This window comes from Phyllostomus discolor, chromosome 12 (genome assembly GCF_004126475.2).
Source record: "Phyllostomus discolor isolate MPI-MPIP mPhyDis1 chromosome 12, mPhyDis1.pri.v3, whole genome shotgun sequence".
Taxonomy (NCBI): domain Eukaryota; kingdom Metazoa; phylum Chordata; class Mammalia; order Chiroptera; family Phyllostomidae; genus Phyllostomus; species Phyllostomus discolor.
This window is the reverse complement of record NC_040914.2, coordinates 47,820,149-47,844,291: the sequence shown is the minus strand read 5'-3', so window position 1 is coordinate 47,844,291 and position 24,143 is coordinate 47,820,149. Positions and strand designations below refer to the sequence as shown.

General features: G+C 58.9%; 1 protein-coding gene and 1 non-coding gene across 2 annotated transcripts in view; both read left to right on the top strand.

The window, feature by feature from the left end:
• ITFG1 (integrin alpha FG-GAP repeat containing 1) overlaps positions 1 to 13,037 on the top strand; it is a 65,024-nt gene extending 51,987 nt beyond the window's left edge. Inside the window, exons 13-18 of the mRNA XM_028501858.2 lie at positions 3,092 to 3,135; positions 5,572 to 5,650; positions 10,239 to 10,363; positions 10,943 to 11,025; positions 11,838 to 11,955; positions 12,643 to 13,037. Coding sequence (XP_028357659.1) covers positions 3,092 to 3,135; positions 5,572 to 5,650; positions 10,239 to 10,363; positions 10,943 to 11,025; positions 11,838 to 11,955; positions 12,643 to 12,702 — 509 coding nt within the window. The 3' untranslated portion in view covers positions 12,703 to 13,037. The remainder of the gene's footprint in view (positions 1 to 3,091; positions 3,136 to 5,571; positions 5,651 to 10,238; positions 10,364 to 10,942; positions 11,026 to 11,837; positions 11,956 to 12,642) is intronic.
• Positions 13,038 to 17,745: 4,708 nt separating this feature from the next.
• Positions 17,746 to 17,851, top strand: LOC114488473. The gene has a single exon (XR_003683789.1). It is a non-coding gene; the product is annotated as a U6 spliceosomal RNA (small nuclear RNA).
• Positions 17,852 to 24,143: the final 6,292 nt, after the last annotated feature.

Genomic DNA, 24,143 nt, shown 5'->3' with positions numbered 1-24,143 from the left:
ACTGTCCCCCTCCCAGGAGGCAGCTTTGCTGTGGTCACTAGGGTAGCGATACAGCCTGCCCTGGAGTGCGCGGCAGCCGGGGGTGTTTCTGACCCAGGCGGGCTGGGGCGGGGGGGGGGGCGGGGGCCGGGGGAGGCAGAAATGACGCTCCTGCCCCGATTCGATAGACCGCTGGTACCTCTCGCCTGTTCGAGAGCTGCCATTTATGGAGTGCTAAAGCTGCCGTCTCAAGGGACACTTGAACAAATGTCATAGGGATCTACCCCTTTATGCCTTGGGTTATGCAAGTGAATTTTAGAGCATTATTTTGTTCACTGTTAAAGCTTTGGTTGGGTATTTGTTTTGTTTTCTGATCCCCAAGATGAAGCAGCCGGATGTAGAACTTTTTCTGATTATCAGCTCGAGGGAAGAAGGCGTGTCCACGGGTGGGTCCGTCTTCCTTGGGACCAGAGACTAACCCAGGGATTTACCAACAAAGACAGAGCTGAGCCTGACCCCCGCTCTCCCCCTGCCCTCCTGCTGAGGGCGGGGCAGACACTTTTCTGCCCCACGCAGGACAGGCCTCACCTGCCCCGTCCTCCAGGCCTGCCCCTGGGGAAGGTCAGGTTTCTCTGTAGACGAAGTAACCGTTTCGCACCGAGAACAGGTCAGCCTTTATAATAGTAGTTGCAGTTCTGAACTCCCAGTGAAACAGTATTATCGAGAAGAATACTCATTAAGCTCAGGCATTAACATCGTCCCTTCTTGAATCTTGTAAAACCAGGGAAATGCATATTCTGTTTGCATTAGGTAGCTCTCTCTTTTTAAAAGACGTGTGTGTAATAAACACCCATGACATAAGCATGATATGTACATAAGAATGACACATTTAAATCTTACTATTTGGACCCTGTTGCTACAAATGAAACTTCAAATTTGACAGCGGAAGTCTTGTAAAAATCAAAAACAGATATAAGATACAAGCCAATTTTTAGCTTGCTACGTACAAACTGGAAAAGACTATTATGCAGTTTTGAGTACATATTCTCAACTCTGCTAAACAAGACCCACACATTCTCCCTTGTACAGAAAATAAAATAATCCAATGGTTCATTGATTTCCCATCTCCCACATAAGTAGGATAATGTGTTTTTTAAATGAGCTGGTGCCTGGTGGCCACACGGTCTTTCTAAAGAACCCCGTTTGCCTGGCGACCTCCAGGGACGCGCTGGCCGAGCTCTCGCTCCCTCTTCTGGAACAAGGGGCGGTACAGGCCCTGGACTCACTGAAGCTTCAGGACAACACCCAGAAATCACTCTGTTCCTAGGAATTCGCCCCCAGCAGCCGCCATTCCAGTCTCTGCAAACCCACTCCTCCTCCGGGTGCCCCCCAGAGCCGGATCGCCCAGGGCTGGCGCTGTGGCGGGTGGCCTACTGCCCTCCGCACAACGTCCTCGAGGCCAACCCCCCCCCAACACACAGACTGGCACCCTCGGGACTGCTCCCCTGGTTGGAGCCTGGGGCAGGTCCCGGTCCGTTCCCGCCCGGGTGCCGTGAGTAGCAGGCGTGCCCCGTGGTCCTGGCGTGAAAGCGTCCTGAGCACTAATGATGTTGCTCATCTTTTCACAGGCTCTGTCTCTTTATTTTCTTTGGAGAAATGCCTATTCAGATCTTTTGCCCATTTTTTAATTGATTGTCTTTTTATTAGTGAAGTATAAGGGTTCTTTATATTATCTGGGTCATGGCCAAATGTAATTTTTATGTTACGAGTTAAAGTCTAACCTCGTTTTCCTCCAAGCGGCCAATTATCCTGGACCGTTTATTGAATAATCCATCTTTTCCGGCCTTAGCAAGTGTGTGTGGAGCAAAGACGCCGGCCCAGGCGCCGAGAAGAGGACAGAAACGCTGCAGAGCAGACGCACCAGTCATGAGCACAGACTTGTGAGCAGACGGTCACTGTTCGGCAAAGCGGTGGTTTGAGTGAGGTTTATGGAGGACATTGTGGTGCAGGCGGGGAAGAAATACTAATGTGAGCCTGGAGTTAAACGCCCCCCCCCCCAAAAGAAAAACAAAAACAAAAACCTGGAGCGTAGACGTGCGAACCAGGCGCCGTCCCAGGATAAGCGACCTGCACGCCAGAGGCTGCTGTGCGGGGCAGAGCACTCCCTCCGCCGGCTGCTCGCGCGGCGTCGGACGCAAACACTGGGTGACCGCGCTGACGTGTGCGGTGTGGGCGGGCGGCGTCCCCGTCCATGGGGAGCGGGCCCTCGGACCCTCAGACCCTGCCCGAGCGCCGTCTCTCAGGCCAGCCCAGGACCCCCCTCCTGTTGGGGGGGGGGGGTTCGTGCGCCGACAGACACTCCCAACTGCCACCGAAGCGGCTCCCGTGCATCCAGTGGGGTCACCGGCGCTCGCTCACCAACGACACGCCGAGTGCCCGCCAGCGCCCCGTGTCCGTTCTTCCAGAGGCGCCGCCTTGCGTGAGCGGCACCAGCACGGCCACGTCTCAGAACTCGCGTGACTCCTGTGAAGGCTGGTCGGACGCTCGGACCTTTCCTCTCCGCGAGTGTAAATGCGCCGTTAGGTCACTTGTGCACGCTCCTTGTAGACAGACCATCAGCGGCTTTACGGTCGCAGCCTCCTAACCGTTGCCCGGCGCGCCCGGGCTCTGAGGCTAGGGGCTCGGACTGTCTGTGTACGGGGACACACGGGGCGTCCACCCTGAGACACGAGGTGCCGGTGCCCCGTTGCCCCTCCCCGTGCACACCGCCCTCCGTCTGCGCTTCTGCCGGCCCTGGGCCGTCCTGGGGCTGCAGCTGGCCCAGCGGCTGGGGTGGGGGCCAGCAGCAGGCGCAGACCGGTGTGACCCCCACTGTCCACCAGCGTCCCGACTGCTTGGGGAAGGCTTTCGAGGTGTCGGAGGAAAGCAAACAACTGACATCCAGGGGCCTCGGGGCCAAGGAAATGCTGCTGGTTTCTGTTCGCGACCACAGGGCCCAGGCCCAAGGAGCGTGTCGGTGGGGGGTGGGGGTTACAGCCCGAGGTCACTTTAAACGCAGGCCGAGGCTGCACCCGTGCTAACAAGCTGCCTTCCCTCCCTTCCCTCCCCACAGTTCTCAGCGGCCTCTGCTCCAACGACTGCCCGCGGAAGATAACGGTGAGTGAGCGCGGCGGCCACGCTGGCCGCGGTTGGGTCACCCCTCATGGGGGCCCTGGGTGTGCCCCTCGGTGCTCGAGAGGAGTTCCCTGGGGTAAAGGGCCTTCGCTAAGGCGCCTGCTCCTCAAGGGTCACCTCTGGCAGCCTCTGCTCACACCCGGGGAAGCGCCCCCCCCCCCCCATCATCTCCAGGGTGCTTGATGCTCTGGCAGCCTCGCCCGCTGGCCTTCAGCCCCTCCCCCCCAGACTGTCACCCTGGGGGTGAGGGACCTGCCGTCCTGGTACATGGCACAGAGCACAGGGCCGGGCTTACGAATTTTTCGGTGAATTTTTGAGTAGTCTTAATACTGGCTTGCTGTCCTAATGGGACATTTCAGCGAAATATGGTAACAAAATGTGAGAATAGTTTGGCTTAGGTTTTGAAATTGCCTGTTTGTGTAAATGATATGAATGTTAACACTATACTTGGAAGTGTGTGTGTGTGTGCGTGTGTGTGTGTGTTGGTATATCCTTGAGTGCTCACAGTAACTCTTGTTGTATAAGGAGTTACCCCCCATTTAAAGATGAGGAAATGGGGGCACTTCTCAGGGCCCCATTCTAGGCCCTCGGCCCCTCTGAGTGGCTCTCCAAGTCTTCTCAGCACCCCCTCCCTGCCTTGTCTTGCCGTCTGTACGCTGGCTGCTCCCCAGTCCGTCCGTCTGAGGTGTTCCTCCAAGTCATCTGAGGCCGCCTCCCGAGACACCGCGAGCCCTGCGGGAGGGGCCCCCCGTGTGAGACACCCGACCTCTACCGCTCAGTGTGACACGGCTCCGCGCTCCGAGGTGGTCCCCTTTCTCCGCCTTCGTCGCTCGGGAGTTCGGACTGGCGGCCGGGTTCTCGTGTGGGTCCCCGGATACTGAAACAGCTGTGTTCTGGGTGCCCACAGTCCTGCTCCCACGGGTGTTCCCGTGGTCCCCTGCACTCCGCCTGTGTGCCTGCGTGGTCGCCAGCCTTCAGCGTGCCCTTGAGAGGAAAGGGTCACGCTATTGCGTGTTCCAGTAAAGGAGGGAGATGGGGGACGCTGACGTCGTGACAGCACAGCCGTGGTTTGCCCCGCTGCGCCGCAGGGGTCCCGAAACACGCGGCCCCTGGCCCCGCGCTCAGGGGCACTGCCCTCCTTTCCCTTAGGTGTCAAATTAAAAAAACAACAACAGCCATCCAACCTGAAAGGATCAGAATTATACGTTTTTATCACAGGGGCAAAAAACGCATGTTTCAGTGCACCACGGAACCTTAGTCACTCGCTTATGTGTGCTGTGGGGTCCAGAAGGTTGACCCTGGCTGCTGTGGGCCGTGTGAAATCAGTTCAACAGTAAATCATTTTAAAATCACACCTTTTAGAGCTAAATAAATTAAAATACATCTAAACATTACAAGTTATATCCCACAATTCAGAAAGCTTCTTAATCACTCCAACTCGAGTCTTCCCTGCCCCTCCGTGTTGGGAAGTCTCCGTTCTGTGGCCTCCCGTTCAAAGATTTTATTTATTTGTAGAGAGGGGGAAGGGAAGGGGGAAGAGAGAGAGAGAAACGCTGGTCGGTTGCCTCTCGCAACCCGGGCAGGGACCCCGAGCAGGAAGCGAGGCAGTGACCTTGGGCTTCGTGGAAGGACCCCGGGCCCACTGAGCCACACCGGTCAGGGCGGGGGCTGCTGACTTTCACACAGTGCACCAAGTGTGGGCCCGCCCAGGAGACCGCTGGCTCGTAGCGGGGGGTCCCCAGGCCGCTGGCACTGGCCCCTCGGGCTCCGTTCGTGTCTTCAGGGTCTCGTTCCGCCACGTGTCAGACGGGGCATCTTCAGCTTTGTCAGGTCTCCCCTCACAGCCCGGACCTGCTGCTCAGCCGCCGCGGTGGGCTTTTCACTGGTCACCCCACGCTCTGGAAGGGACATGTGTGTGTGTGTGTGTGTGTGGTTTTTGTTGTTGGAAACCGGACATCTTAAATAACACGTGAGCCCGGGACTCGCTCTCCCAGGCCCGTTGTCCCTGGTGGCTGTCCGTGCCACTCGTCCGGTGGCCTGGCTGGACCGGGGCGGCGGGCCTCCCTGTGTGCTCCGCTCGGGGCCAGCGGTGGCTGCAGAGGGGTGTGGGTCAGTGACAGGTGGGCCTCGGTGTGGGGACGGCGGGCCGCAGGCGGGGGGCCTGAGAGGGCCGCAGGCCGTGTCGGCGCTCTTTCCAGAGCCCTCGTGTGAGCTGCTCGTTTGCATTTCCCTCCTGAGTGCGGTCAGCCCCTCGTTAGCCCCAGCTGACAGCACAGCCCGCGTGCCGGGCGGCCGGCGGGCACGGCTCTCTGGGGAGAGCTGCGTGGCGTGCCCGCCCTCTGCAACGGACCGCGTCCGTCTCAGCAGACCCCCAGAGTGACTGCCCCCTCTGAGGCCTCACTGTCCTTCTCGCCACAGCCCTTCGGCGTGAACCAGCCGGGACCCTACATCATGTACACGACCGTGGACGCCAACGGGCACCTGAAGAACGGGTCAGGTAAGGCCGGACGGCGCACCGACGTCAGGGCCCCCGCCATCCACACACCGACAGGGTGAGCTGCGTGACAGCGGCCGGCGTGTTCGCACGCCCGTTAACAGTCTCCCCTTTCGCATCAGACCCCGTCCTCCTGTGGGCCGGCACCCGCGGAGCACGGAGGGCCCGTGACACGCGTGTCCTCGCAGACTCCTCTTGCGCCCTGCTGCGCCGCAGCCGCATTGCCGTCCTGCCCCCCAGCTGCAGAGACGGGGACCGGGAGGGACGACTCTCGCGCCTCGGCCTCCCTGCGACGTGGCGGGGCAGCTGGCAGAGCTCCTCTCAGAGGCAGAAGAGTGCACGCGAGGGCCCCGAGGCACGGCCCAACCCAGCCCTGCGGCCTCCTCCCGGTGGAGCAGGAGCGGGGACGGTACATTGAACGTCACATAAAGGTTGTTTGGGTGTACAGTCACCAAGGAACAATCTAGCTCTAATTTTGAATGAACAGTAACGGGAAGTGCAGTCAAGACACAAAGGGAACGAGACTGAGCCAAGAACTGTGCTTTCGGCAGGGGGCTCCCGCCCACCACGAGCGCCGGTCGCAGCGAGCGCCGCGCTGACCGGCGGGCGCGGCCCCTACGTCTGGGCAGGGCCCTTGGGGGCTGACTCCCCGCTCCAGGGCGCCCGCAGGGAGAGTCGCTTCCGTTCTGTTTCCGTGGGCCCCAGAGAAGGAAGAACGCGCCTCGCGGCTGGTTTTGCTTCACAGAGTGACCTGGCGCAAACATACTGCGCTCCGTCGTGCGCTCCCTTCGAGGCTGACTGCGCGCGTGCAGCCTCTCGGCCACGGCGCTGCCGCCGCCAGAGGCGCGCCGTGGAGACGCAAGGGGCGCCTGGCGGGCGGCTCCCGTCCCGCGGTCTCGTTTGCAATGTCGGAGGAGGAAGTGAGGATGCGGGCAAGCTGAACAACTATTTCTTTACACTGCAACTTGGGTCCATGTCAGACCACACCAAAAACTCCAGGACTGGCTGGTATTATCCATTTTTTAGCTGAAGCAGAGACTAACTGGGCATATCTTTGTGTCAAAAAACCATAAATTGATAAGGACAGAAGATGGAAGGAGCCGTAACGCCCCCCTGGAACAGGCGCCATGCTGCTTCTCCCCGAAAGAACGGATTTCTGCGGGGGGACTCGCCCCTCACTCAGTCTCCGCCAACTGAGGAGCCGCCGGGGCAGCCAGGGCAGCCGCGTCAGCAGATCCGGGGACGCGGGGGGCAGCTAGGGAGATGAGAAAAGGGAGGAGGGGGAGGAGAGGGGGTGCGGAACAGCTCTAAGCATAACTGGTCGAGTCTATGCGTGCAGCTACAGAAATCGAATGACCGAGTGAATGAGTGAATGAATGAGTGACAGAACACCCAGAAGGTGGGAGGGACCGTGGGAAAGTTGGCCAGTTCCTCGGCTGCTCGGCCCTTAGAAGTCCCACCCGCACAGATACAGCTGAGTCGGAGGCACGTCCTGAGAACTCGGAGCAGGAGAGTTAGAAACTGCAGTGCCGGCGGAACAGCAGACTCGCCCGTGAGGTTCTGTGCACGCGCTGGTCCTCGTGCAACATCCGGTCGCGTGGGTCCCGACACTGAAGGGGAGCTGCTCCCCGGCAGCTCCGGGAGCGGAGGGGGAGGGGGTAATTTGTCTGTTCTGCGGCCTTTGCTGGCAAATGTTTTGTCATCCACAAGTCGTTATAAATAATTCAGCAGTCCTGCCTACTGTGCAAGTGTGTGTGTTGCAGAGGAATGTGATCTTTTAAAACTCCCGTTCATCGCTCAGCAGCACCACGGGCGCGCTCCTTCTCACCCCCTCCGTCCGTCCCCCTTGTCCTCGGGCGTCAGCCGCGCGGCCGTGGGGAGCTGCCCTGCACGCTGGGGGGGAGGGGGCGAGATGCCCAGTGCACGGCGCACGCAGGGCCGTCCCGGGGGAGGCGCTCAGCCCCCGCGGGCCCCCACGGGCCCCCACTGGGCGAAGGCAAGGGCGCGGGAGGACTCCTAGCGTGACTTCCCCCTGCTCGCTGCTTATGTCCCAGACGGCCCCTACAAAGACTCGCTGCAAGTGGAGTCTCCAGTTGGAATAGAATCGTATCTGAAAAAAAAAATACATTCTTCATCTCCTCCATTAATTTTTCACCAGTTCTTATTAAAGTCATCAGAATGCCGGATCAGGTAGAGTCAGATAAGTGAGCTCAGCGAGCAGAGGTGCTGACTTGATTAGAAATCATATTTTTAGCAGCTCACTCACAGGCACGAGCTCTCAGAGGCGAGTCCTACCCTGAAATAGCTTCCCCAGCTTGATCCTCCCAGGAGGCTTCTCCGGGGTTCACCTGGCCCTTCTAGCCTGAGAGGACGAGCGAGCCGGAGGTCACGGAACACCGGTGCGAGGTGCGTGGTGCGGCCGCGGCGTCGGACCGCGCTGCTCCCCGGGACCCGCCTCCTTCTTTCAGAAGGTGGGAAGTGCGGGCCTGCCCGAGACACAGATGTAGCATTTGCCTGCGTGCACACCCCCAGGAAAGACACGTACTCTTCGGGTGTTAAGCGTGTTTCAGGCATGAGAGTATTTTCTTACTCTGGTCACATTAGCTCGAGTTTTCTCATCAACCGTAGATGTTTTTTTAATTGAAATAAAATGGCTTTGGCTGTAAGGAAGATGACTAACATAAAAGTTGCGACTCTGCTGTTGTCATATGCACAAGAGAGGAGAGTTATATCCTAACGTCCACCCATCTTACCTACGGAGGGGAAAGTATAGAGCTCCTCAAGCCCAACGGTGCGCGGTAAGGAAACTGCCGCCCCCTCCCAGCCGTAAGCGGTGAAGGGCCACTTCAGGAGCCCTGACACGACCGGAGTGGTTCTGAGGGGAAGCCGGCACACGCGTCCCCGGCACACGCGTCCCCGGCACGCGCGTCCCCAGCACACGTCCCGTCGGCTCCGTGCGTCGGCGCCGGCGCTTCCGCGCGGCTGGGCGGGCAGTGGCCCGGGACGGAGCACAGTCCTTGTTCTTCACACAAAATAGTTGTTATTTTTAAAAACTAGTGAGCAATTCACTAACCATTGTATTTTACTTAATTATGTGTGTTCACAAAAATAATTGAGAATATGAATCCTGCTTAATTTATTTCAAGAGTTCATATTTTAGAAATCAATAAGCAATCTAAAATAGGCCTGGTTGCCCATTTCCTGCCAACATTCTCCGCAGAAGGTGGATACCAGCAGACCGAATCCCACGGCACACCGGAGGTCGCACACCGAGAGCGGCGGGGTGTGTCCCGGGTGCGAGGGCGACCCAGCACCCACCAGAGGACCAGTGTGACCGACCGCAGCGGCAGAGCCAGGGTGGAGTCGAACGGCGGTCTCAGTGGTGCAGGAGGCACGCCGGACAGAAGTCAGCGTCCATTTCTGATAAAAACTGTCACCAAAGCAGGAACCGCAGGGGCTCGTCTCAGCGTAACAAAGGCTGCAGGTGACACGCCCACGGCCAACATCAGCCTCAGCGGCGAGAAGCTGGCAGCCTCCCCTCTGAGGTCAGGACCGGGACGAGGGGGCCGCCGTCACCACCTGCGTCCCACACAGCCCTGGACGTCCCCGCCGCAGCGGTCAGACGGGGGGAGCAGCCGGCCTCGGCAGGCGGCAGAGGGGCTGGCGCCGCAGGGGCCTGTGTGGGGACGAGGGGCGGTCTGCAGCCCGAGGCCTGCGCTTCCGCCTGAGAAACCAGGGAGAGAGAAGCCAACGGACCCCGGCAAACAGAAGGCAAGGAATGAGAGGAAATGAGGACGGAATAGAAAAACAGACAAAACCAGCAAGATAGTTTTTTTAAAGATTAACAACATTTACAAACCTCTAGCTGAGCTGACCAAGAAAAAAAGAAAAATTACTAAAACCCAAAGTGGAAGCGAGGACCACTCTCCACCTTACGGACGTGGGAAGGGAAGCCGCGTGAGGGACCAACAGGCACAGGGAGGAAGCCAGCATCCCCAGGCGAATGCACGTGAGACAGGAGCACTGTGAAAAGCCCCAGTGAGGGGCCGCCCGCAGCCCCGAGAGGGCCGCGGCCAGTCGGACGGGCCAGAGCACGGCCCTCCCCCGGCACCGGGGCGCTGGGGTGCTGGGGTGGGCCAGGAGACCCCCGCCCACAGTGCTGTGGCTGTGCTCGCATGCACCGCCAGAGACGGCCAGTGCACAGGGGACGACGTCAGGGCTGCCTCTCCAGGGCTGCCTCCCCACGGCTGGGAAGCTGGGCTCAGGGACGGGGGTGACCACTCACGGGACGGGCTCCTCGGGGACAGGGCACGCGCTGCGGACGTTGGTGTGGCCTGGACCGGCAGCCCCGTGAGCACACTCGAGGCCGGCCGGCCGCACACTCTCCGTGAGCGGGGGTCGCACTGTGCAGACGCATCCCGGTAACGCTGCCGTGTGTCATCGGTGAGCCAGGCAGGGCGTCTCGCGTCTCTGTCCTTGAAGAGCGGGCTCCAGCTCCCACGTGGCTGGCGCTGCGTCGCCCTGCCACTCGGCGGGAGCGGCGTTTCTGACATGTGTCTCTCTCTCTCTGTCCCCCCCCCCACACACACAGCGGGACAGCTCAGCCAGTCGGCGCACCTGGCCCTGCAGCTGCCCTACAGCGTGCTCGGCCTGGGCCGCAGCGCCAACTTCCTGGACCACCTGTACGTGGGCATCCCCCGGCCCTCGGGGGAGAAGGTGAGTCGGGTGGGTTTTGTCCGCATTTGGTCTGCATTTCAGCGCTCACCAGCCAGGTGCCTGAATTCAGTCATTCTATCGTTCGGATTCAGTGGATTGGAAGGGCAGCGATTCAAACACTGTGTTCCCCTTAAAGAACGAAGAGAATTGACCGGCAGTGACCTCTTGGTCCCACCTAAGGGCGCGTCACCCTCTGGAGAGGAGTCGTTTGCCACCCCTCCCGAAACCCAGTGACCCCACTCCCACCCCAACCCCCACTCCCACCCCGCCCCGCCGCCCTCTGTCACCTGTTCACCTGCTGTCCCCCTCGCCCCGCCTCGTGCTCGGCCTCTGAGCCGCGAGCTGTGGGGGGCGTCCGTGAGCATCTGCTGACCCGGTGAACCAGGAGGCGGGGAAAGTCCTTCCCCGAAAAGACGAGAGCAGTGAACGCCGCACGGCACAGGGCCTCTGGGGACTTGCCGCCCGTGAACTCGGTCCGACCCATGCCTGGGGTCCCGGGAAACCCCGGGGGGGCCGCCTGCCCCTCGCCAGCGCAGCGTGGGAAGCGTGTTGGTGACCGTGTGCTTCGCTGCTTTGCAGGCCGTGCGGAGACAGGAGTGGACGGCCATCATCCCGAACTCGCAGCTCATCGTCATTCCCTTCCCTCACAGCGCCCCCCGCAGGTAGCGCCACGCGCTCGTCCCCTCCGGGTTCTGGGCTCGGGGCACCCTGGGGCGGCTCCCGTCCGGGCTCCTCTCGCTCTTTCTGAGCAGACGCTCTTCCTTTAACCGTGGGCACCCAGCACGGAGACAGGTCGGGCTCAGCGTGAGCTGTGGTCTGGGTCCCGCTGACCAGAGGCTGACTGACGGAGCAGTAAACGTTAACTATCGCAGAACAGGTCCCCTGCGACTCGCCCTCGCTCAGAGTGCTCTCACCTGTATCACACTCCTGAGACGAGAACGGGGCCGGTTCCCATGGGCTCTCCCGGGGGGTCGGTGTAGTGACGTGACCCTCCCCCGCGCCACACGAGCCACGGGAGGGTCTCGGGGGCCCCCACCCGCGCCCGCCTGGACGTGCAGCTGTGCCGGCTGGTCGTGGAGCACATGTGGGCGGAGGCCAGAAGGAGAAGCGACAGAAATCTACCAAAACCACGCGGCCACCTGCCCGTAGGGTCTGAGGTTCCAAATTAGGCAAGTCAAGCAAAAGACGTGGTCCTGAGGACCCTCGGTAACCTCGCGTGAGGACGATGCCCTCAGGACCCGGGAAGTACCACAGCGTCCCGTCAGGAAGGCTGCCCCCTCTCAGCCGCTGGGTCCGTCTGACTCTGCAGGGTCGTCTCTGGCCTTCGCTCTGCACAAAGCGAACTGCTCTTGTTCTGGTTCCGATGGGTGGGCGGGTGGGCGAGTGGCTGCGGTGAATGGGCTGGTTGATAAGGCTCCTGGGTCTCCGTGCAACGTGTAACTCCCCCCCGTCCCCCCCACCTTGTCCCCCCCAGCTGGAGCGCCAAGCTGTACCTCACGCCCAGCAACATCGTGCTCCTGACGGCCATCGCGCTGGTCGGCGTCTGCGTCTTCATCCTGGCCATCATCGGCGCCCTGCACTGGCAGGAGAAGGTCCGCCCTCCCCCGGGGCCCTCACTGGTGGGGGGGCAGGGGGGGTGGCCGTGTTCCCCACCCCACCGCTGCCGCCAGCACCGTCCTCCAGACGTGCCCCGTCCCCTGTCCCCACCCCGAGTCACCTCTCTGGACTGTGGGGACACTCCCACGCCGTGCTCTCGGGCAGCCTGCTGGCCCTCCTCTCCCCGGGCTGGTGGCCCCTTGGGAACAAAACACGAAACTCGGGGCCTTTTTACCCCTCGGAACACCCAGCGCCGCGCTCTGCCGGGGGCGGAGAGACCCAGTGAGCCCCGCTGAGTGGGGTCTGCAGGTCGGGCCCAAATGCGAGACGCAGCTTCATCTCGCTGACTTGGCCGTGTCCGCCGGCCTCGGCGTTAAGGATGGGGAAAGTGTCGTCCTTGATTCCGTCCTTACAAAATCTCCTGTTTACTCCTGTTTTCAAATAAACAATAACAGGCTAGGCGTTTAGGGAGCACTTCCTGTTGGGTTTTAAATTCGGGTGAGTGGGTCACTGATGTACAAAGTCACTACTGGAAGCTTCCGAAATAGGTTGTTAGACTGGGACAACAGTCGCACCGGCACCTGCTCGGTGCTGGGGCTGTTCCTAGCCGACCCCTTCGGCTCAGAGGCGCGCCCTCTCTCGCGGCCCCCCGGGTCCCTGACGAGCCCCACCTTGTCTTGCAGAAGGCGGACGACCGGGAGAAGCGGCAGGAGGCCCACCGCTTCCACTTCGACGCCATGTGAGCCGCCCTTCGCGCCGCCGGGGGCCGGCCTCCGCGCGATCCGCCGGAGCGCTGCTGGCGGCTTAGAGAAGAAAGGGGATTTCGAACATTATTTCTAACCGACGCTGCTTTTGGTGATTCCTGGAGAGCACGCGCATTGAGGCGGCGGGAGCGCGCCGCGGGCCTCCTCGGAGCGGAGCGCGCTGCGGAGGAGGGGCGGGGCTCCGCCGGGGCCGCTCCACGTGTCCGCTCCTCGTGGGGCGGGTCGCATGCTCTCGGGTGTTTGTGTCTCTGCACGCTTGTCACGGCGATGGTGGCGGGAAAGACTGTGAATAAAGGCATTTCAGAGAGCGGGGCGGTCCACATCCGCTCTTCCGACGCTGTGGACGGCCCTTCCGGGGCGCTTCCTGGAGTTACCGACTGGCCCTCCGTGCCGGGGTGTCGCGGAGGCGGACAGAGCGGTGAGCGGGTCCTGGCCTGGGGCCCACAGGCCCCACCTTCCCTAACCGTCGGAGCTTGGCTGGCGCTTGACCCGGGGACCCCCCGTCCTGGTCCATAGTGGACGGTCCTGTGGCTCAGCTGAGCGACCCCGTGGCTCAGCTGAGCGACCCTGAGCGTGAGCGGGGACGTGAGCATTGGTGGGCACGGCGCAAGTGAAGTGCCCGGCTCCGGGCCGGCACGGAGAGGGGCTCACGGAGAGACCACTGTCATCGCTACTTTTAGATGCTTTCTTTACACTTTACAGCTAATGATCAATAGATACAAACTCCAAAGAATTTTATTTTCAGGCATTAGGAGCTCATATTTGGAAAACCTGAGTTCTTGGTGGGTGGCAGCCGATACAAGGGTGTGTGTCACGTGTCCACAGAACCTAAAACATCACAGCAGCCCCCAGGACTGAACGTGCCCCGCACTGGCACGTGACCCCTGACCCCGTCACTCGGTGGCGAGGAGCACCGACGTCTCCCGGGAGGCACGGCCCCATCACCAGTGTCTCGTCAAAGCCCGCGGGGTCTGTGGTTCGCAGCCAGGCTGCAGAGCGGTTTCGGGAGCCACACCTCACCGGGAAGTTCCTCTGAGACGTGACTCTGGGGGGGGGGGGGGTACCGGGGGGGTGGAGTTTGTAACCAGTCGGCGCCAGTCCTGTCCTGCATGCAGATGGCCGTGTGGCGGCTCCGTGACTCGGACCCGGCCGAACACGCCTGTGACTCGTGCTGTGCGGTCCCAGCCGCCTGCTGGGCACGGCTGGTTGTCAGTGATTGATTGAGTCTGTGTCTGAGCATGTTCATGTCCTCTTAATAAATATTCTGTGTTAAGACAAAGTATTTAGGGGAGTCTGTAAGTAATCACCAATGTTTCGGAGCACCAGTAGGTGTTACAAGGTCCACACCCCGTACCTGGACCGGCAGACAGAGGGACAGGGGCTCCCCCGACACCCCCACCCCCACCCCCATCCCCGTGAGTCTGGGCAGGACAGGCACCTCCTGCCGCCGTTCTCCGTTAAGTCCTCCGTTAAATGCCCTCGGCAGCTCCCGACCTGCAGCCCGTCCCCCAAGACGGGCTGGGCGCCTGTCCGGCAAGCCAGCCCGACTGAACATCCCGCGGGAGCCGGGGTCTGGGGGAGCTCCGCTGCAGGCGAATGGGACATCAGTGGCAATCACAGAGACCTTGCAGAACCTTCCCGCGTCTTGACACCAACCTCCAAATGCAACATCGAGGTCGTTTATCGAGGGCCAGCAGGTGCAGAACATCGAGGATCCAGTGCACACACCTGTGTGTCCGTGTGAACACTGTAGTGAGAGAGCCCGAGGCTGCGAGGCGGGACAAACCTGGGTTCCGAGCCTGGCTGAGCCCCCTCCAACCCCACCCCACCCCCGGGGCTTCCAGTCCACCACTCGGCCTCTGTGAGCCTCTGTCTCTTCGTCGAGACACGGGTAGTGACAGCTTACAGGTCTGCACTGAGCCGCACGTGGCAGCACGGGCTCCTGCCCACCCGCCCTCCCCCCCCACACACACTGCAGGGGAACCAGTGAGGCCGCCTCCTGCCCCCCGCCCGCCCAGGTGCCCTCCTGCCCGTCTCCTCCTCTGGGGAACTGGGAGGGTGGCTCTGAGTCATCATCTGGAAGATAAAAATGACAGCAGTTGTGCTGCAGCTGACCCTCGGGCCACACGGGTTGGAACTGCGTGGATCCGTTCCTACATGGGGTTTTTCCAGTAAACACTTCACGTGTGTTTTCCCCACGACTCTAACAACATGTGCTGTTATCTGGCTTTACTGCCAGCATACAGTATTTGAGCCTGTATATATGATACGTGTAACAGACAAAACACGTGTGAAGCGACTATGTTGTCCGTAGGACTTCCTTCTGGCCAACAGCAGGCTCTCAGTAGCTCCCTGTCAGGGGAGTCGCCAGTTCTGGGTGGACTCTCACCAGGAAGCAGGGGGAGCCCCTAAACCTGATCTTGTTCAGGGGTCCCCTGCACCACAAAACCGTTGTTGGTGGCGCCCCATGTGCCCGGACTAGCCCTGTCCATTCTCCACCTACCAGCCAGACAACGTTACATATCTTCAGAAACTTGATTCCCAAAATAGCTGTCACTCCTGGCAGGCCGTAGGATGAAAGGTCACGACTTGTAAGCATACTTTCCCTACCCTTCCCACTCGTGCCGAGGAAGGGGAGGGGCCCACGGCGGGCAGAGGTGCCTAGACGTGCGCCCTCCCGTGGTTCAACACCCTGCCGACCTACGGGGAGCATCTCACAGGCGGCAGGCGCTCCGCCGTCGGTGGGGGGGCGGGCACCTTGGCTTCACTGTAGCCTTTTCAAGCCGACAGGTCCTAGGGCAACACGTTTGCAGACGCAGGAAAACCGGGATCACCAGACTGGATAGTAAGTCTCGGGTTTCCACGAGGGTGCAGAGGGTTCTTACAGCCGCTGTGAGAGGGTGAGTATTGGTCACCCGTGTGACTAATACTTTGGAAGGCCTCTCGGAAAGCTGCAGCCCAGGAAACGTGGATCCTGATAGACAGAACCACTCCCAGGGGAAGCTCACAAGCCGAGGATAGAGCGCGGCCCCCTAGGGCTGCCTCCCCAGGGCAGAGGGGACTGAAAGGTCCCCAGCGCTGCCGTGACTCGCAGCCTGGCTTCCCATCGCCCTTGCCCGGCCGGTGACTTTAAAAGACTGAGAAAACGGATAATCAATGAGCGAGTGCCCCCGATTGATGACGCGGAGTGGAGGCGCGCTCTCCCACGAGCCCGCAGTGCATGGTGGGAGAGGGCGAGCCGCCCCAGCGCCCGGCTGTCCCGAGTCAGGGCGAGAAGGCTGGGCTTTGACCCCCCACGCTCCTCCATCTGGGCTATGGGCCCCGAGAGCCCCTGAAAGAGGCAGAAAATGGGGTGTTTTGTGTGCCACTTGGGATGTTTGAACTCAGACCGAAAGTCAAAGAGCAACACTGATACTTCAGAATTTAAAACCACTCACACCTGTAGCTTCCCCAATTTGAGATGGGTTTGATATAAGTAAGCCAACAGTATCTCTCCGTCCGGCCTGTGGACGGCACTTCCAGAGCCCTCGGGCTTCGGGGACCCAAACGCCCCTCACCGAGGACGGGCCGTGTGCTCCAGGGGCGCCGAGCTGTGAGTGACGCCCGGCCGGCTTTGCCCCCACCCCTCACCTGCACCCTCAGAACACAGCTCCTTTCCGAAACACACAGTGCTCCTCCGTCCCCACACAAACGGCCGCTTTCCTTCGTAAGAAAGCAAGCGTCCCGTTCCGCTGTGACTCACAGATCGTGCGGGTTCTCGGTCACGCGGTTGCTGCGTGCCATGCTGCCTGCGAAGTGTGTTGTGAGTAAATACATCTCTGACTACACACACAAAAAAAAGAAGAAGAAGAAATCAGACACAAATAAAACCCATGTCAGCAACGAACAAGGAGAGGTAACTGCGGAGACGGTATACCCCAAAACATCGCTGCCGGCTCAGCCGTAAACTCGTCTGAGAAACCTTAGACGGAGCTTCCGTGCACGCCCGGCTGGGCCGCGTCTGGGGACGGCAGGACCAAGCGCGAAGACGAAACTCCCCGCCAGCGGCACCCCGTGCCCCAGGGGCTCTGCTGTTGGCGCTGGACTCGGGACGCCGTTTCAAAGATGCGTGAGGGGGTGTGCTGGGCCAGGAGCAGCCCAGACGGTCTTGGAAAAGAACAGGAAATCGCTGTCAGACACCAAAACGTAATAATAATGAGTAATACAGGGTGGTGTCCGTGAGGAGACAGGGGCAGCAAAGACCTAAAGGTGGAGGGCAGCGTTGTAAGCTTTTGGTGTTTAACGCACGGAAACACCTTTGTGACCCTGGGGGTAGGGGCTGGTTCTTACTCAAATCACAACACCATCCATCAAGGAAAATGTTGAAGGAAGGAGCACTTTAAAATTAATAACTACTGTTCACCACAGACACTATTAACACGGTGAAGAGACAAGTCATAAAGTAAAAGAAAGCATCTTCAGCATATATGACTGATGAGTACCCAAAATACAGAAATTCTACAAAAAGATTCAAAAAGACAACCCAGTTTAAAAAAAAAAAAAACTGGCCAAAAGTTTTAAACAATTATTCGCTTCCCCCCCTCAAAAAAAAATTCAAGGAGCCAATAAACACAAAAAAGGTGTTCAACCTGATTATTAAGAAAAACTCAAACTACGACCTCACGGAGACACCACGGAACACCGGCCGGTGCGACAGGCAGCAGTGGAAGCTGCTGTGGCCACCGCGGGGACGGCGCTGCCGCAGGAGACCCTCCCGCCCTCTCAGCGGGCTCCACGAGAGGGGCAGAGCCGCTCTGCAGAGAGGGGCCGCTTCCCCTCCTCCTCTCGCCTGCAGCCGAAGACACTGCGCTGTCGCTCCACACGGCCACTGGGCTCTTAAAGAAGCTCTTGCCCTGGCACACCGGGGCACAGGTGCGCCGTCAGCCCTCGGTGTCCGCGGGGAACTGGCTGCGCTCCCCGCCCCCCACCGATTCCAAGATCTGTGGGTGCTCAAGCCCCTCCTACAAACCGGTGTTGAATCTGGTGCTCCTTGGGCAGCACACACGCTGAAACTGGAATGATGCAAAGAAGACTCATGTGGCCCCTGTGCAAGGATGGCACACGAATTTGTGAAATGTTCCAGATTTTTCATAAAGGAAAGAATCAACAGGTGGGGCTCCGTCAAATTAAAAAGCTTCTGCACGGCTAAAGAAAACATCAGCAAAATGAAAAGGGAACCAACGGCATGGGAAGCTGTATTTGCCACTGACACCTCAGACAAGGCTTTGCTCTCCAAAATGTATGAAGAGCTCACACGACTGCACTCCAGGAAGACAAGCAACCCAGTTAAAAAACGGGCAAAGAGGCCCTGGCTGGCGTAGCTCAGTGGATTGAGCGCGGGCTGGGAACCAAAGTGTCGCAGGTTTGATTCCCAGCCAGGGTACATGCCTGGGTTGCAGGCCATGACCCCCAGCAACTGCACACTGATGTTTCTCTCTCTCCCTCTCCCTCTCCTTCCCTTCCCTCTCTAAAAATAAATAAATAAAATCTTAAAAACAAAAAACAAAAACAAAAAACGGGCAAAGGACCTGAACAGACACTTCTCCAAGGAGGGTGTACAGAGGGCCCGGAGACACATGAAAGGGTGCTCAGCATCACCAGCCATCTCCCTGATTAAAACCACAGTGAGACGCCACCTCACCCCGGTGAGAATGGCCGTCATCAACAAACCAACAAATGATCAGGGCCGGCGGGGCTGCGGAGAAAGGGAACCCTAGTGCACTGTCGGTGGGAATGCAGACCGGCGTGGCCACTGTGGAAAACAGCGTGGAGTTTTGTCAGAAGAACTAAAAATGGATCTGCCTTTTGACCCGGCAATTCCACTGCTGGGGTTATATCCTAAGAACCCTGAAACACCAACTCAAAAGGATCCATGAACCCCAATGTTCATAGAAGCACAATTTACAATAGCCAAGTGCTGGAAGCAACCTAGATGCCCATCAGTAAATGAATGGATCAAAAAACTAAGGTACATTTACACAATGGAATTCTATGCAGCAGAGAGAAAGAAGAAACTGACCCTTCGCAACAGCGTGGATGGAACTGGAGAGCATTATGCTAAATGAAACAAGCTAGGCAGTGAGAGACAAATACCACATGATCTCACCTTTGACAGGAACCTAATCATCAAAACAAACAAGCAAGCAAAATAGAACCAGAGACGTGGAAATAAAGAACACACTGGCAGGGACCGGAGGGGAGAGGGAGGAGAAAGGAGAGAGAAGGGGAAGGGTCACCAAGGAACAGGCATAAAGGGCCCGTGGACACAGACAACAGGGACGGGGGGTTGAGTGTGGGAGGCGGGTGGGTGTGGCGGAGAAGAGTAATGGCGGGGGGGGGGGGGGGTGGAGACAACTGTAATCAAACAAGAATTGAAAAAGAAAAGAACCTGGCACAGTAGGTGCCCAGACCATGCTAGTTTAGTCGAGCGTATGGCTAGAGGAATGAGTGAATGAAGCTTCCCTGGTATTTTCCTGAGATCACACACACACACACTGTTATATACTGTTTACCACGCTGTTAGCAACCTGCAAGCAGGCGAAACGTCTTAGAATTTTTATCCTTAACACCCAGAATGACCCCAATAATTTATTAAGCACCGAGGAATAATCCGAACATTCAAAACATCTTTTCAAAGAGAACCACATTACCTCTTTTTAAAAACTCCCTGTCGGTTCAAATAAATATGTATTTTAAGAAACCAAATCCATTTGGCTCTCTTGATGGTATGGGCTCAGCCAGTTTGAAAGAAAAAAAAAATGACTCTTCGATTCCATCAAACAAACTGGGGGCTTTTTGTCAGTTTTATTTTGTTTTAACAAAATAATTTGATCAAATCTCAACCAGTTATGTCGGCGCTGCCTGAAGAGAGTAAAAGAGAATTTTGTTAGATTTCTACTGCCTTCAACAGTTTTCCGGTACTCCTGAAGTTTTGCCTTGGGTGTAGCCAAGGCATTATAAAGTTTTCAATAAAAAATCACTCAAACCTTAATTATTGAATCTTATGATGATTTAAAGAATTGCGGACTTAACTGCCTGCTTGTGCTTTCTGTGCTGAGAAGGTTGGGCAGACCTATTCATCACGGTAAGGAAAGAGTTGAAGGATAGTAAAGCACTTAAAGAAACCCATGTCCCACCCTGGCTGGCGTGGCTCAGTGGATTGAGCAGCGGCCCCCAGACCAAGGGGTCACAGGTTTGATTCCCAGTCAGGGCACGCGCCTGGGCCCCCAGTAAGGAACACATGAGAGGCAACCACACATTGATGCTTCCTTCCCTCTCTTTCTTTCTTCCTCCCTTCCCCTCTGTCCAAAAGTGAATAAATAAAATCTTTGAAGTTAAAAAAAGAGAATTTTACACTTCACTGTGGTGATTTCATACTGTCCCAGTTAACGAGCTAAAGAGGTCTCCCCATAAAGTAAACAGATCACCTTTGAAAACGGGATTTGGGCTTTTTTTAAAAAAAAAAGAGAAACCATCGGTATTATCAATGCTATTCCAAGAAAGAGAATTAGGACCTTTCTTAGTTTTTCACAATCAGATGAGAGCCACCGGGAAACCAGAAGTCTTCCTGATACAGTTGAAGTCCTTTCGCCCTGGAGGCAGGCAGTATTTCTTTAAAGTCCCCCGGCTCTGGAACCAGGCCGCGCGGAAAAGTGGAAACAAGTTCAGGCGACCAAGAACCGGCTCTGACTCCCTGGAGGAGCTCTCCTCCACCACTACTGACCCAGGAGAGACTGGGGTTCAGGGGCGCGGGACTGAATCGTGCCCCCCAATGCCTGTGTCGGTGCTGTGACCCCAGTGTGACTGTATCTGGAGACAGGGCCTCAACGGGGTAATCAAGGCTAGATGAGGCATTAAGGCGGGGCCCAGAGCCAGCAGGGGGAGCGTCCCTGAAAGAAGAGGGGCGCGCAAGAAGTGTCTGGGGCGCGCGGGGAGGGCCGTGGGAAGACCCCGCGGGCGGGCGGTGTGCGGGGGGGGCAGCCGGCCTCACCTCGACCTTGGACTCCCAGTCCCCAGCACGGCGAGAGAACCAACTTCTGCTGCTTACGTCGCCCCGCCTGCGGAATTTTGTTACGGCAGCCCAAACGCATGCATACAGTGAGTTTGAAAATTAATACTTTCCCTCTTTTCCTTCCCCCTCAAAACCCTCCAGGCGTGCAGTAAGAACGGAAACTGTGCGCACTGAGATCCCGTGTGGTTTCGGCTTTCGGTAGGTCTGCAGTCGCCGCGGCCCTGCCTGCGCCCGGTAAGGAGGGCAGGCGGCCGAGAGGGGGCGTCAAAGCTCACTGCCCCCTGCGGGCAGAAGAGCCGTCCCTTCTGTTAGCGCGGACGGTCGTCCCCGCTGGGCTCCACTGCGAAGAGACCTGCCGCGCACGAGTTCACGTTATCCATCCCCCCCGGCCCTGCCCCGGGCGTCCCTCTGCGCCGGGCGCTCCGGCCACGCGTTTTTTTTTCTCACGGGGCCGGGGGCTGGAAGTCCCAGATGGAGGCTCCCAGCCACCCTGCCTCTGGGGAGGGCTCCCTGCCGCGCGGCAGACTGCCGCCTTCTCACGCTGTCCCCTCTGCCGGCTCTCCGTGGAAGGACACGAGTCCCGTCGGGCCAGGGCCCAACTCTTGGGACCTCCTTTCACCTTCGAGGCCCGTCTCCAAGTACAGCCGCACGGGGGCGTCAGGGCTCCAACACAGGAGAATCGAGGGACGTAAACTTTCATTCCGTGGCGATCCGTACACGTAACAACCTGCCTTCTAAGGCTATTTTTTTCAAATATTTTATTTATTTATTTTTAGAGAGAGGGGAAGCGAGGAAGAAAGAGAGGGAGAGAAACATCAGTGTGTGGTTGCCTCTTGCACGCCCCCTACTGGGGACCTGGCCCACAGCCCAGACACGTGCCCTGACTGGGAATCGAACCCTCGACCCTTTGATCCGAAGCCTGGCGCTCAATCCACTGAGCCACACCAGCCAGGGCCTGGGACTATTATTTAATAAATTGTTAGAGCTCCCAAACTCTAGCAAAAGACAAAGGCGGGGGGGTGGGGGGGGGGACAAAAACTCTGCTCAGCACATACGCATTGAGATAGAATGCTGCCTTTCCACAGGGTTTTATCCCCGCCGTGAGCCGGTGGCTCCTACCACCGCCCACCAGGAGACTTGGCCAGAGAAAACAAAACGGAAGGTGAACTGCAGGACCGACTCTGAGAGGAGCTGGGGAGGCTGACCTAGGCCAGGAAGCCGGGGCAGGTGCCAGGAAGCCCGGGCAGGCTGCAGCGAAACCAGGGCAGCTGGGGCCCGGCAGGTAACCTGGGAACAGACCGGGCGCTGCCGGGGGGCCTTCCGCGGAGGCAGGGCTCGCCGCCGCAGCACCCCCCGGCGGAGAGCCGTGCCAACTGCTTTCCTCTGGGCTCCGTTCGCATATGGCCACGCAGCAGTCTCAGCCGCGGGCCTGTGCTTTGCCACACTCCTTGGAGACGCTGCTGCAGACGTTTGGCCGAGCACCTCCCAAACAGGTGTCTTCGGAGGGAGCCGCAAAAGGAGCAGTTCCGATCCGCTCCCTGGGAGCCTGCCGCTCCCCAGCCAGCGCCGTGGAGGGGAGGAGGCTTCTGAGGTGTGACAGTGGGCTGAGCACAGAAGGGCTGGGTGTGTGTGCTTCTGTACTGCCCTGGTTGCTCTACTCCCTCCTTCTAGTTTTAAGCTTTTATTTATTTATTTTTAGGAAGGGAGGGGGGGAGAGAGGGAGAGAAACATCCATGTGTGCTCGCCTCTTGCGCGCCCCCTACTGGGGACCCGGCCGGCAACCCAGGCCTGCGCTCTGACTGGGAACGGAACCGGTGACCCTTTGGTCTGCAGCCTGGCATTCAATCCACTGAGCCGCACCAGCCAGCGCTCCTCTTTTATTATAGCCTCAACTCGGCTGCCAGATTCATCTTCCACTATTAAAAAAAAAAAAAACAACCACAATGCCTCTGGCCTCCTGAATCCAGTGCAGAGCCCTCCGCCCCGATCCAAGCGAGGACCTCCGCAATCCAAGCCGACCCCGGTCCGCGGTAACCACTGCCACCCCACACAACACTCGGCCCACACGGGCTGCTCCCCACCCGCAGCCTGTCCACGCCCTGTGCCGCCTCCTTCCCTGGGACGGCCTTCTCCGTGACACCAGCTCCCCCCGCCCCCCGAGACTGTGCCTGAGGAGCCCGTCGCCTTCCCCACGCGGGGACAGCTCCTCCCCCCACTTCCGTTTTGCCCACCGGTGTCCACGACTTAGATCGAACACTCCTATTATGGCCCTGGGGTCCCAAAATGTCACTTTATTGTACGTGTGAGAAAGGCGCGTGTGTGTTTTATGTATCGGTTCGGCTGGTCCTTCTACGCGGTCTCAGTTTAGCTGTAGCCGGTTTGTATGAACACGCGGCGCACGCGGCGTTGCCACCTCCCACAGTGCGTGCTGACGCGCTCAATACCTTGCTCTTTATTAGGTGTTAAACGCGCATCCTGCCAGTCAGCCCGGCGGCTGCTTACTGCTGTGCCTTTCTTGGAAGGACAGAAGGAAGGAGAGAAGGCCCGGCCGTTCCTGGAAGACTCCCTCCACTCGCCTGACACTGTCCCTGGCCGTAACTTGTTGGACCAATAATCGCGGGGCTCCGACGATTTGTGTCGGACTCGGGCACCCACAGTGGGCGTTTCGGCAGGGCCTTAGCCGGGGACGTTGCCCAGCCCTGATCAGGGCGCGCTTTCTGCGCATGCCTAACACCCAGCCCGCAGGTATCGAGTGAGGGAATGTGTGAGCCTCGCGCGGCCTTTTTCACAGAATAAACAGGGCTCATATTTTCACAGAGTAAATGGGGTACAGGTGACGAAGAAATAAATAGATGAGCGAGACGACTTCAGAGCGTGATCCAATTCCCACGGAGAAAATAAAGTAGGATCCTTCACGCCAAACACTATCGCAGCCGTTTGCAAATTTGGAAATTTTTATCGGCGGAGTCAAGCGACCCCAAGAGCGCGGTTCAGGGGTTAGGAGAGCAGGGTCTGGAGGGGGGGGGGCGGTTCCGGGCTCCCAGCCCGGCCTCCGCCGCCCGCTGCGTGGCTCTGGACACGGCGCTTCACCTCCCGGCCTCACGCCCCGCGCGCTCCAGCAGCGCCTGCCGCAGGAGGGGAGCCGGAGGACGGGAGAGCGGGTAGGAAAGTGTTTGGCCCGGAGGCTGGCGGCGCAGGAAGCGTTCAGCAAGTGCTGGGAGCCGCCACCGTGGTTCGGGTTAATCCACCTGGCGCCAAAGGGTGGGTGAAATGGCAGGCCCCCAGTGCCCCCGAGTCCTGCCCGAGGCAGGTAGCGGAGCAGGGCTGAGCTGGGCAGTTTTGACCTTGAACTGAGGTCCCGGGAGGCCCA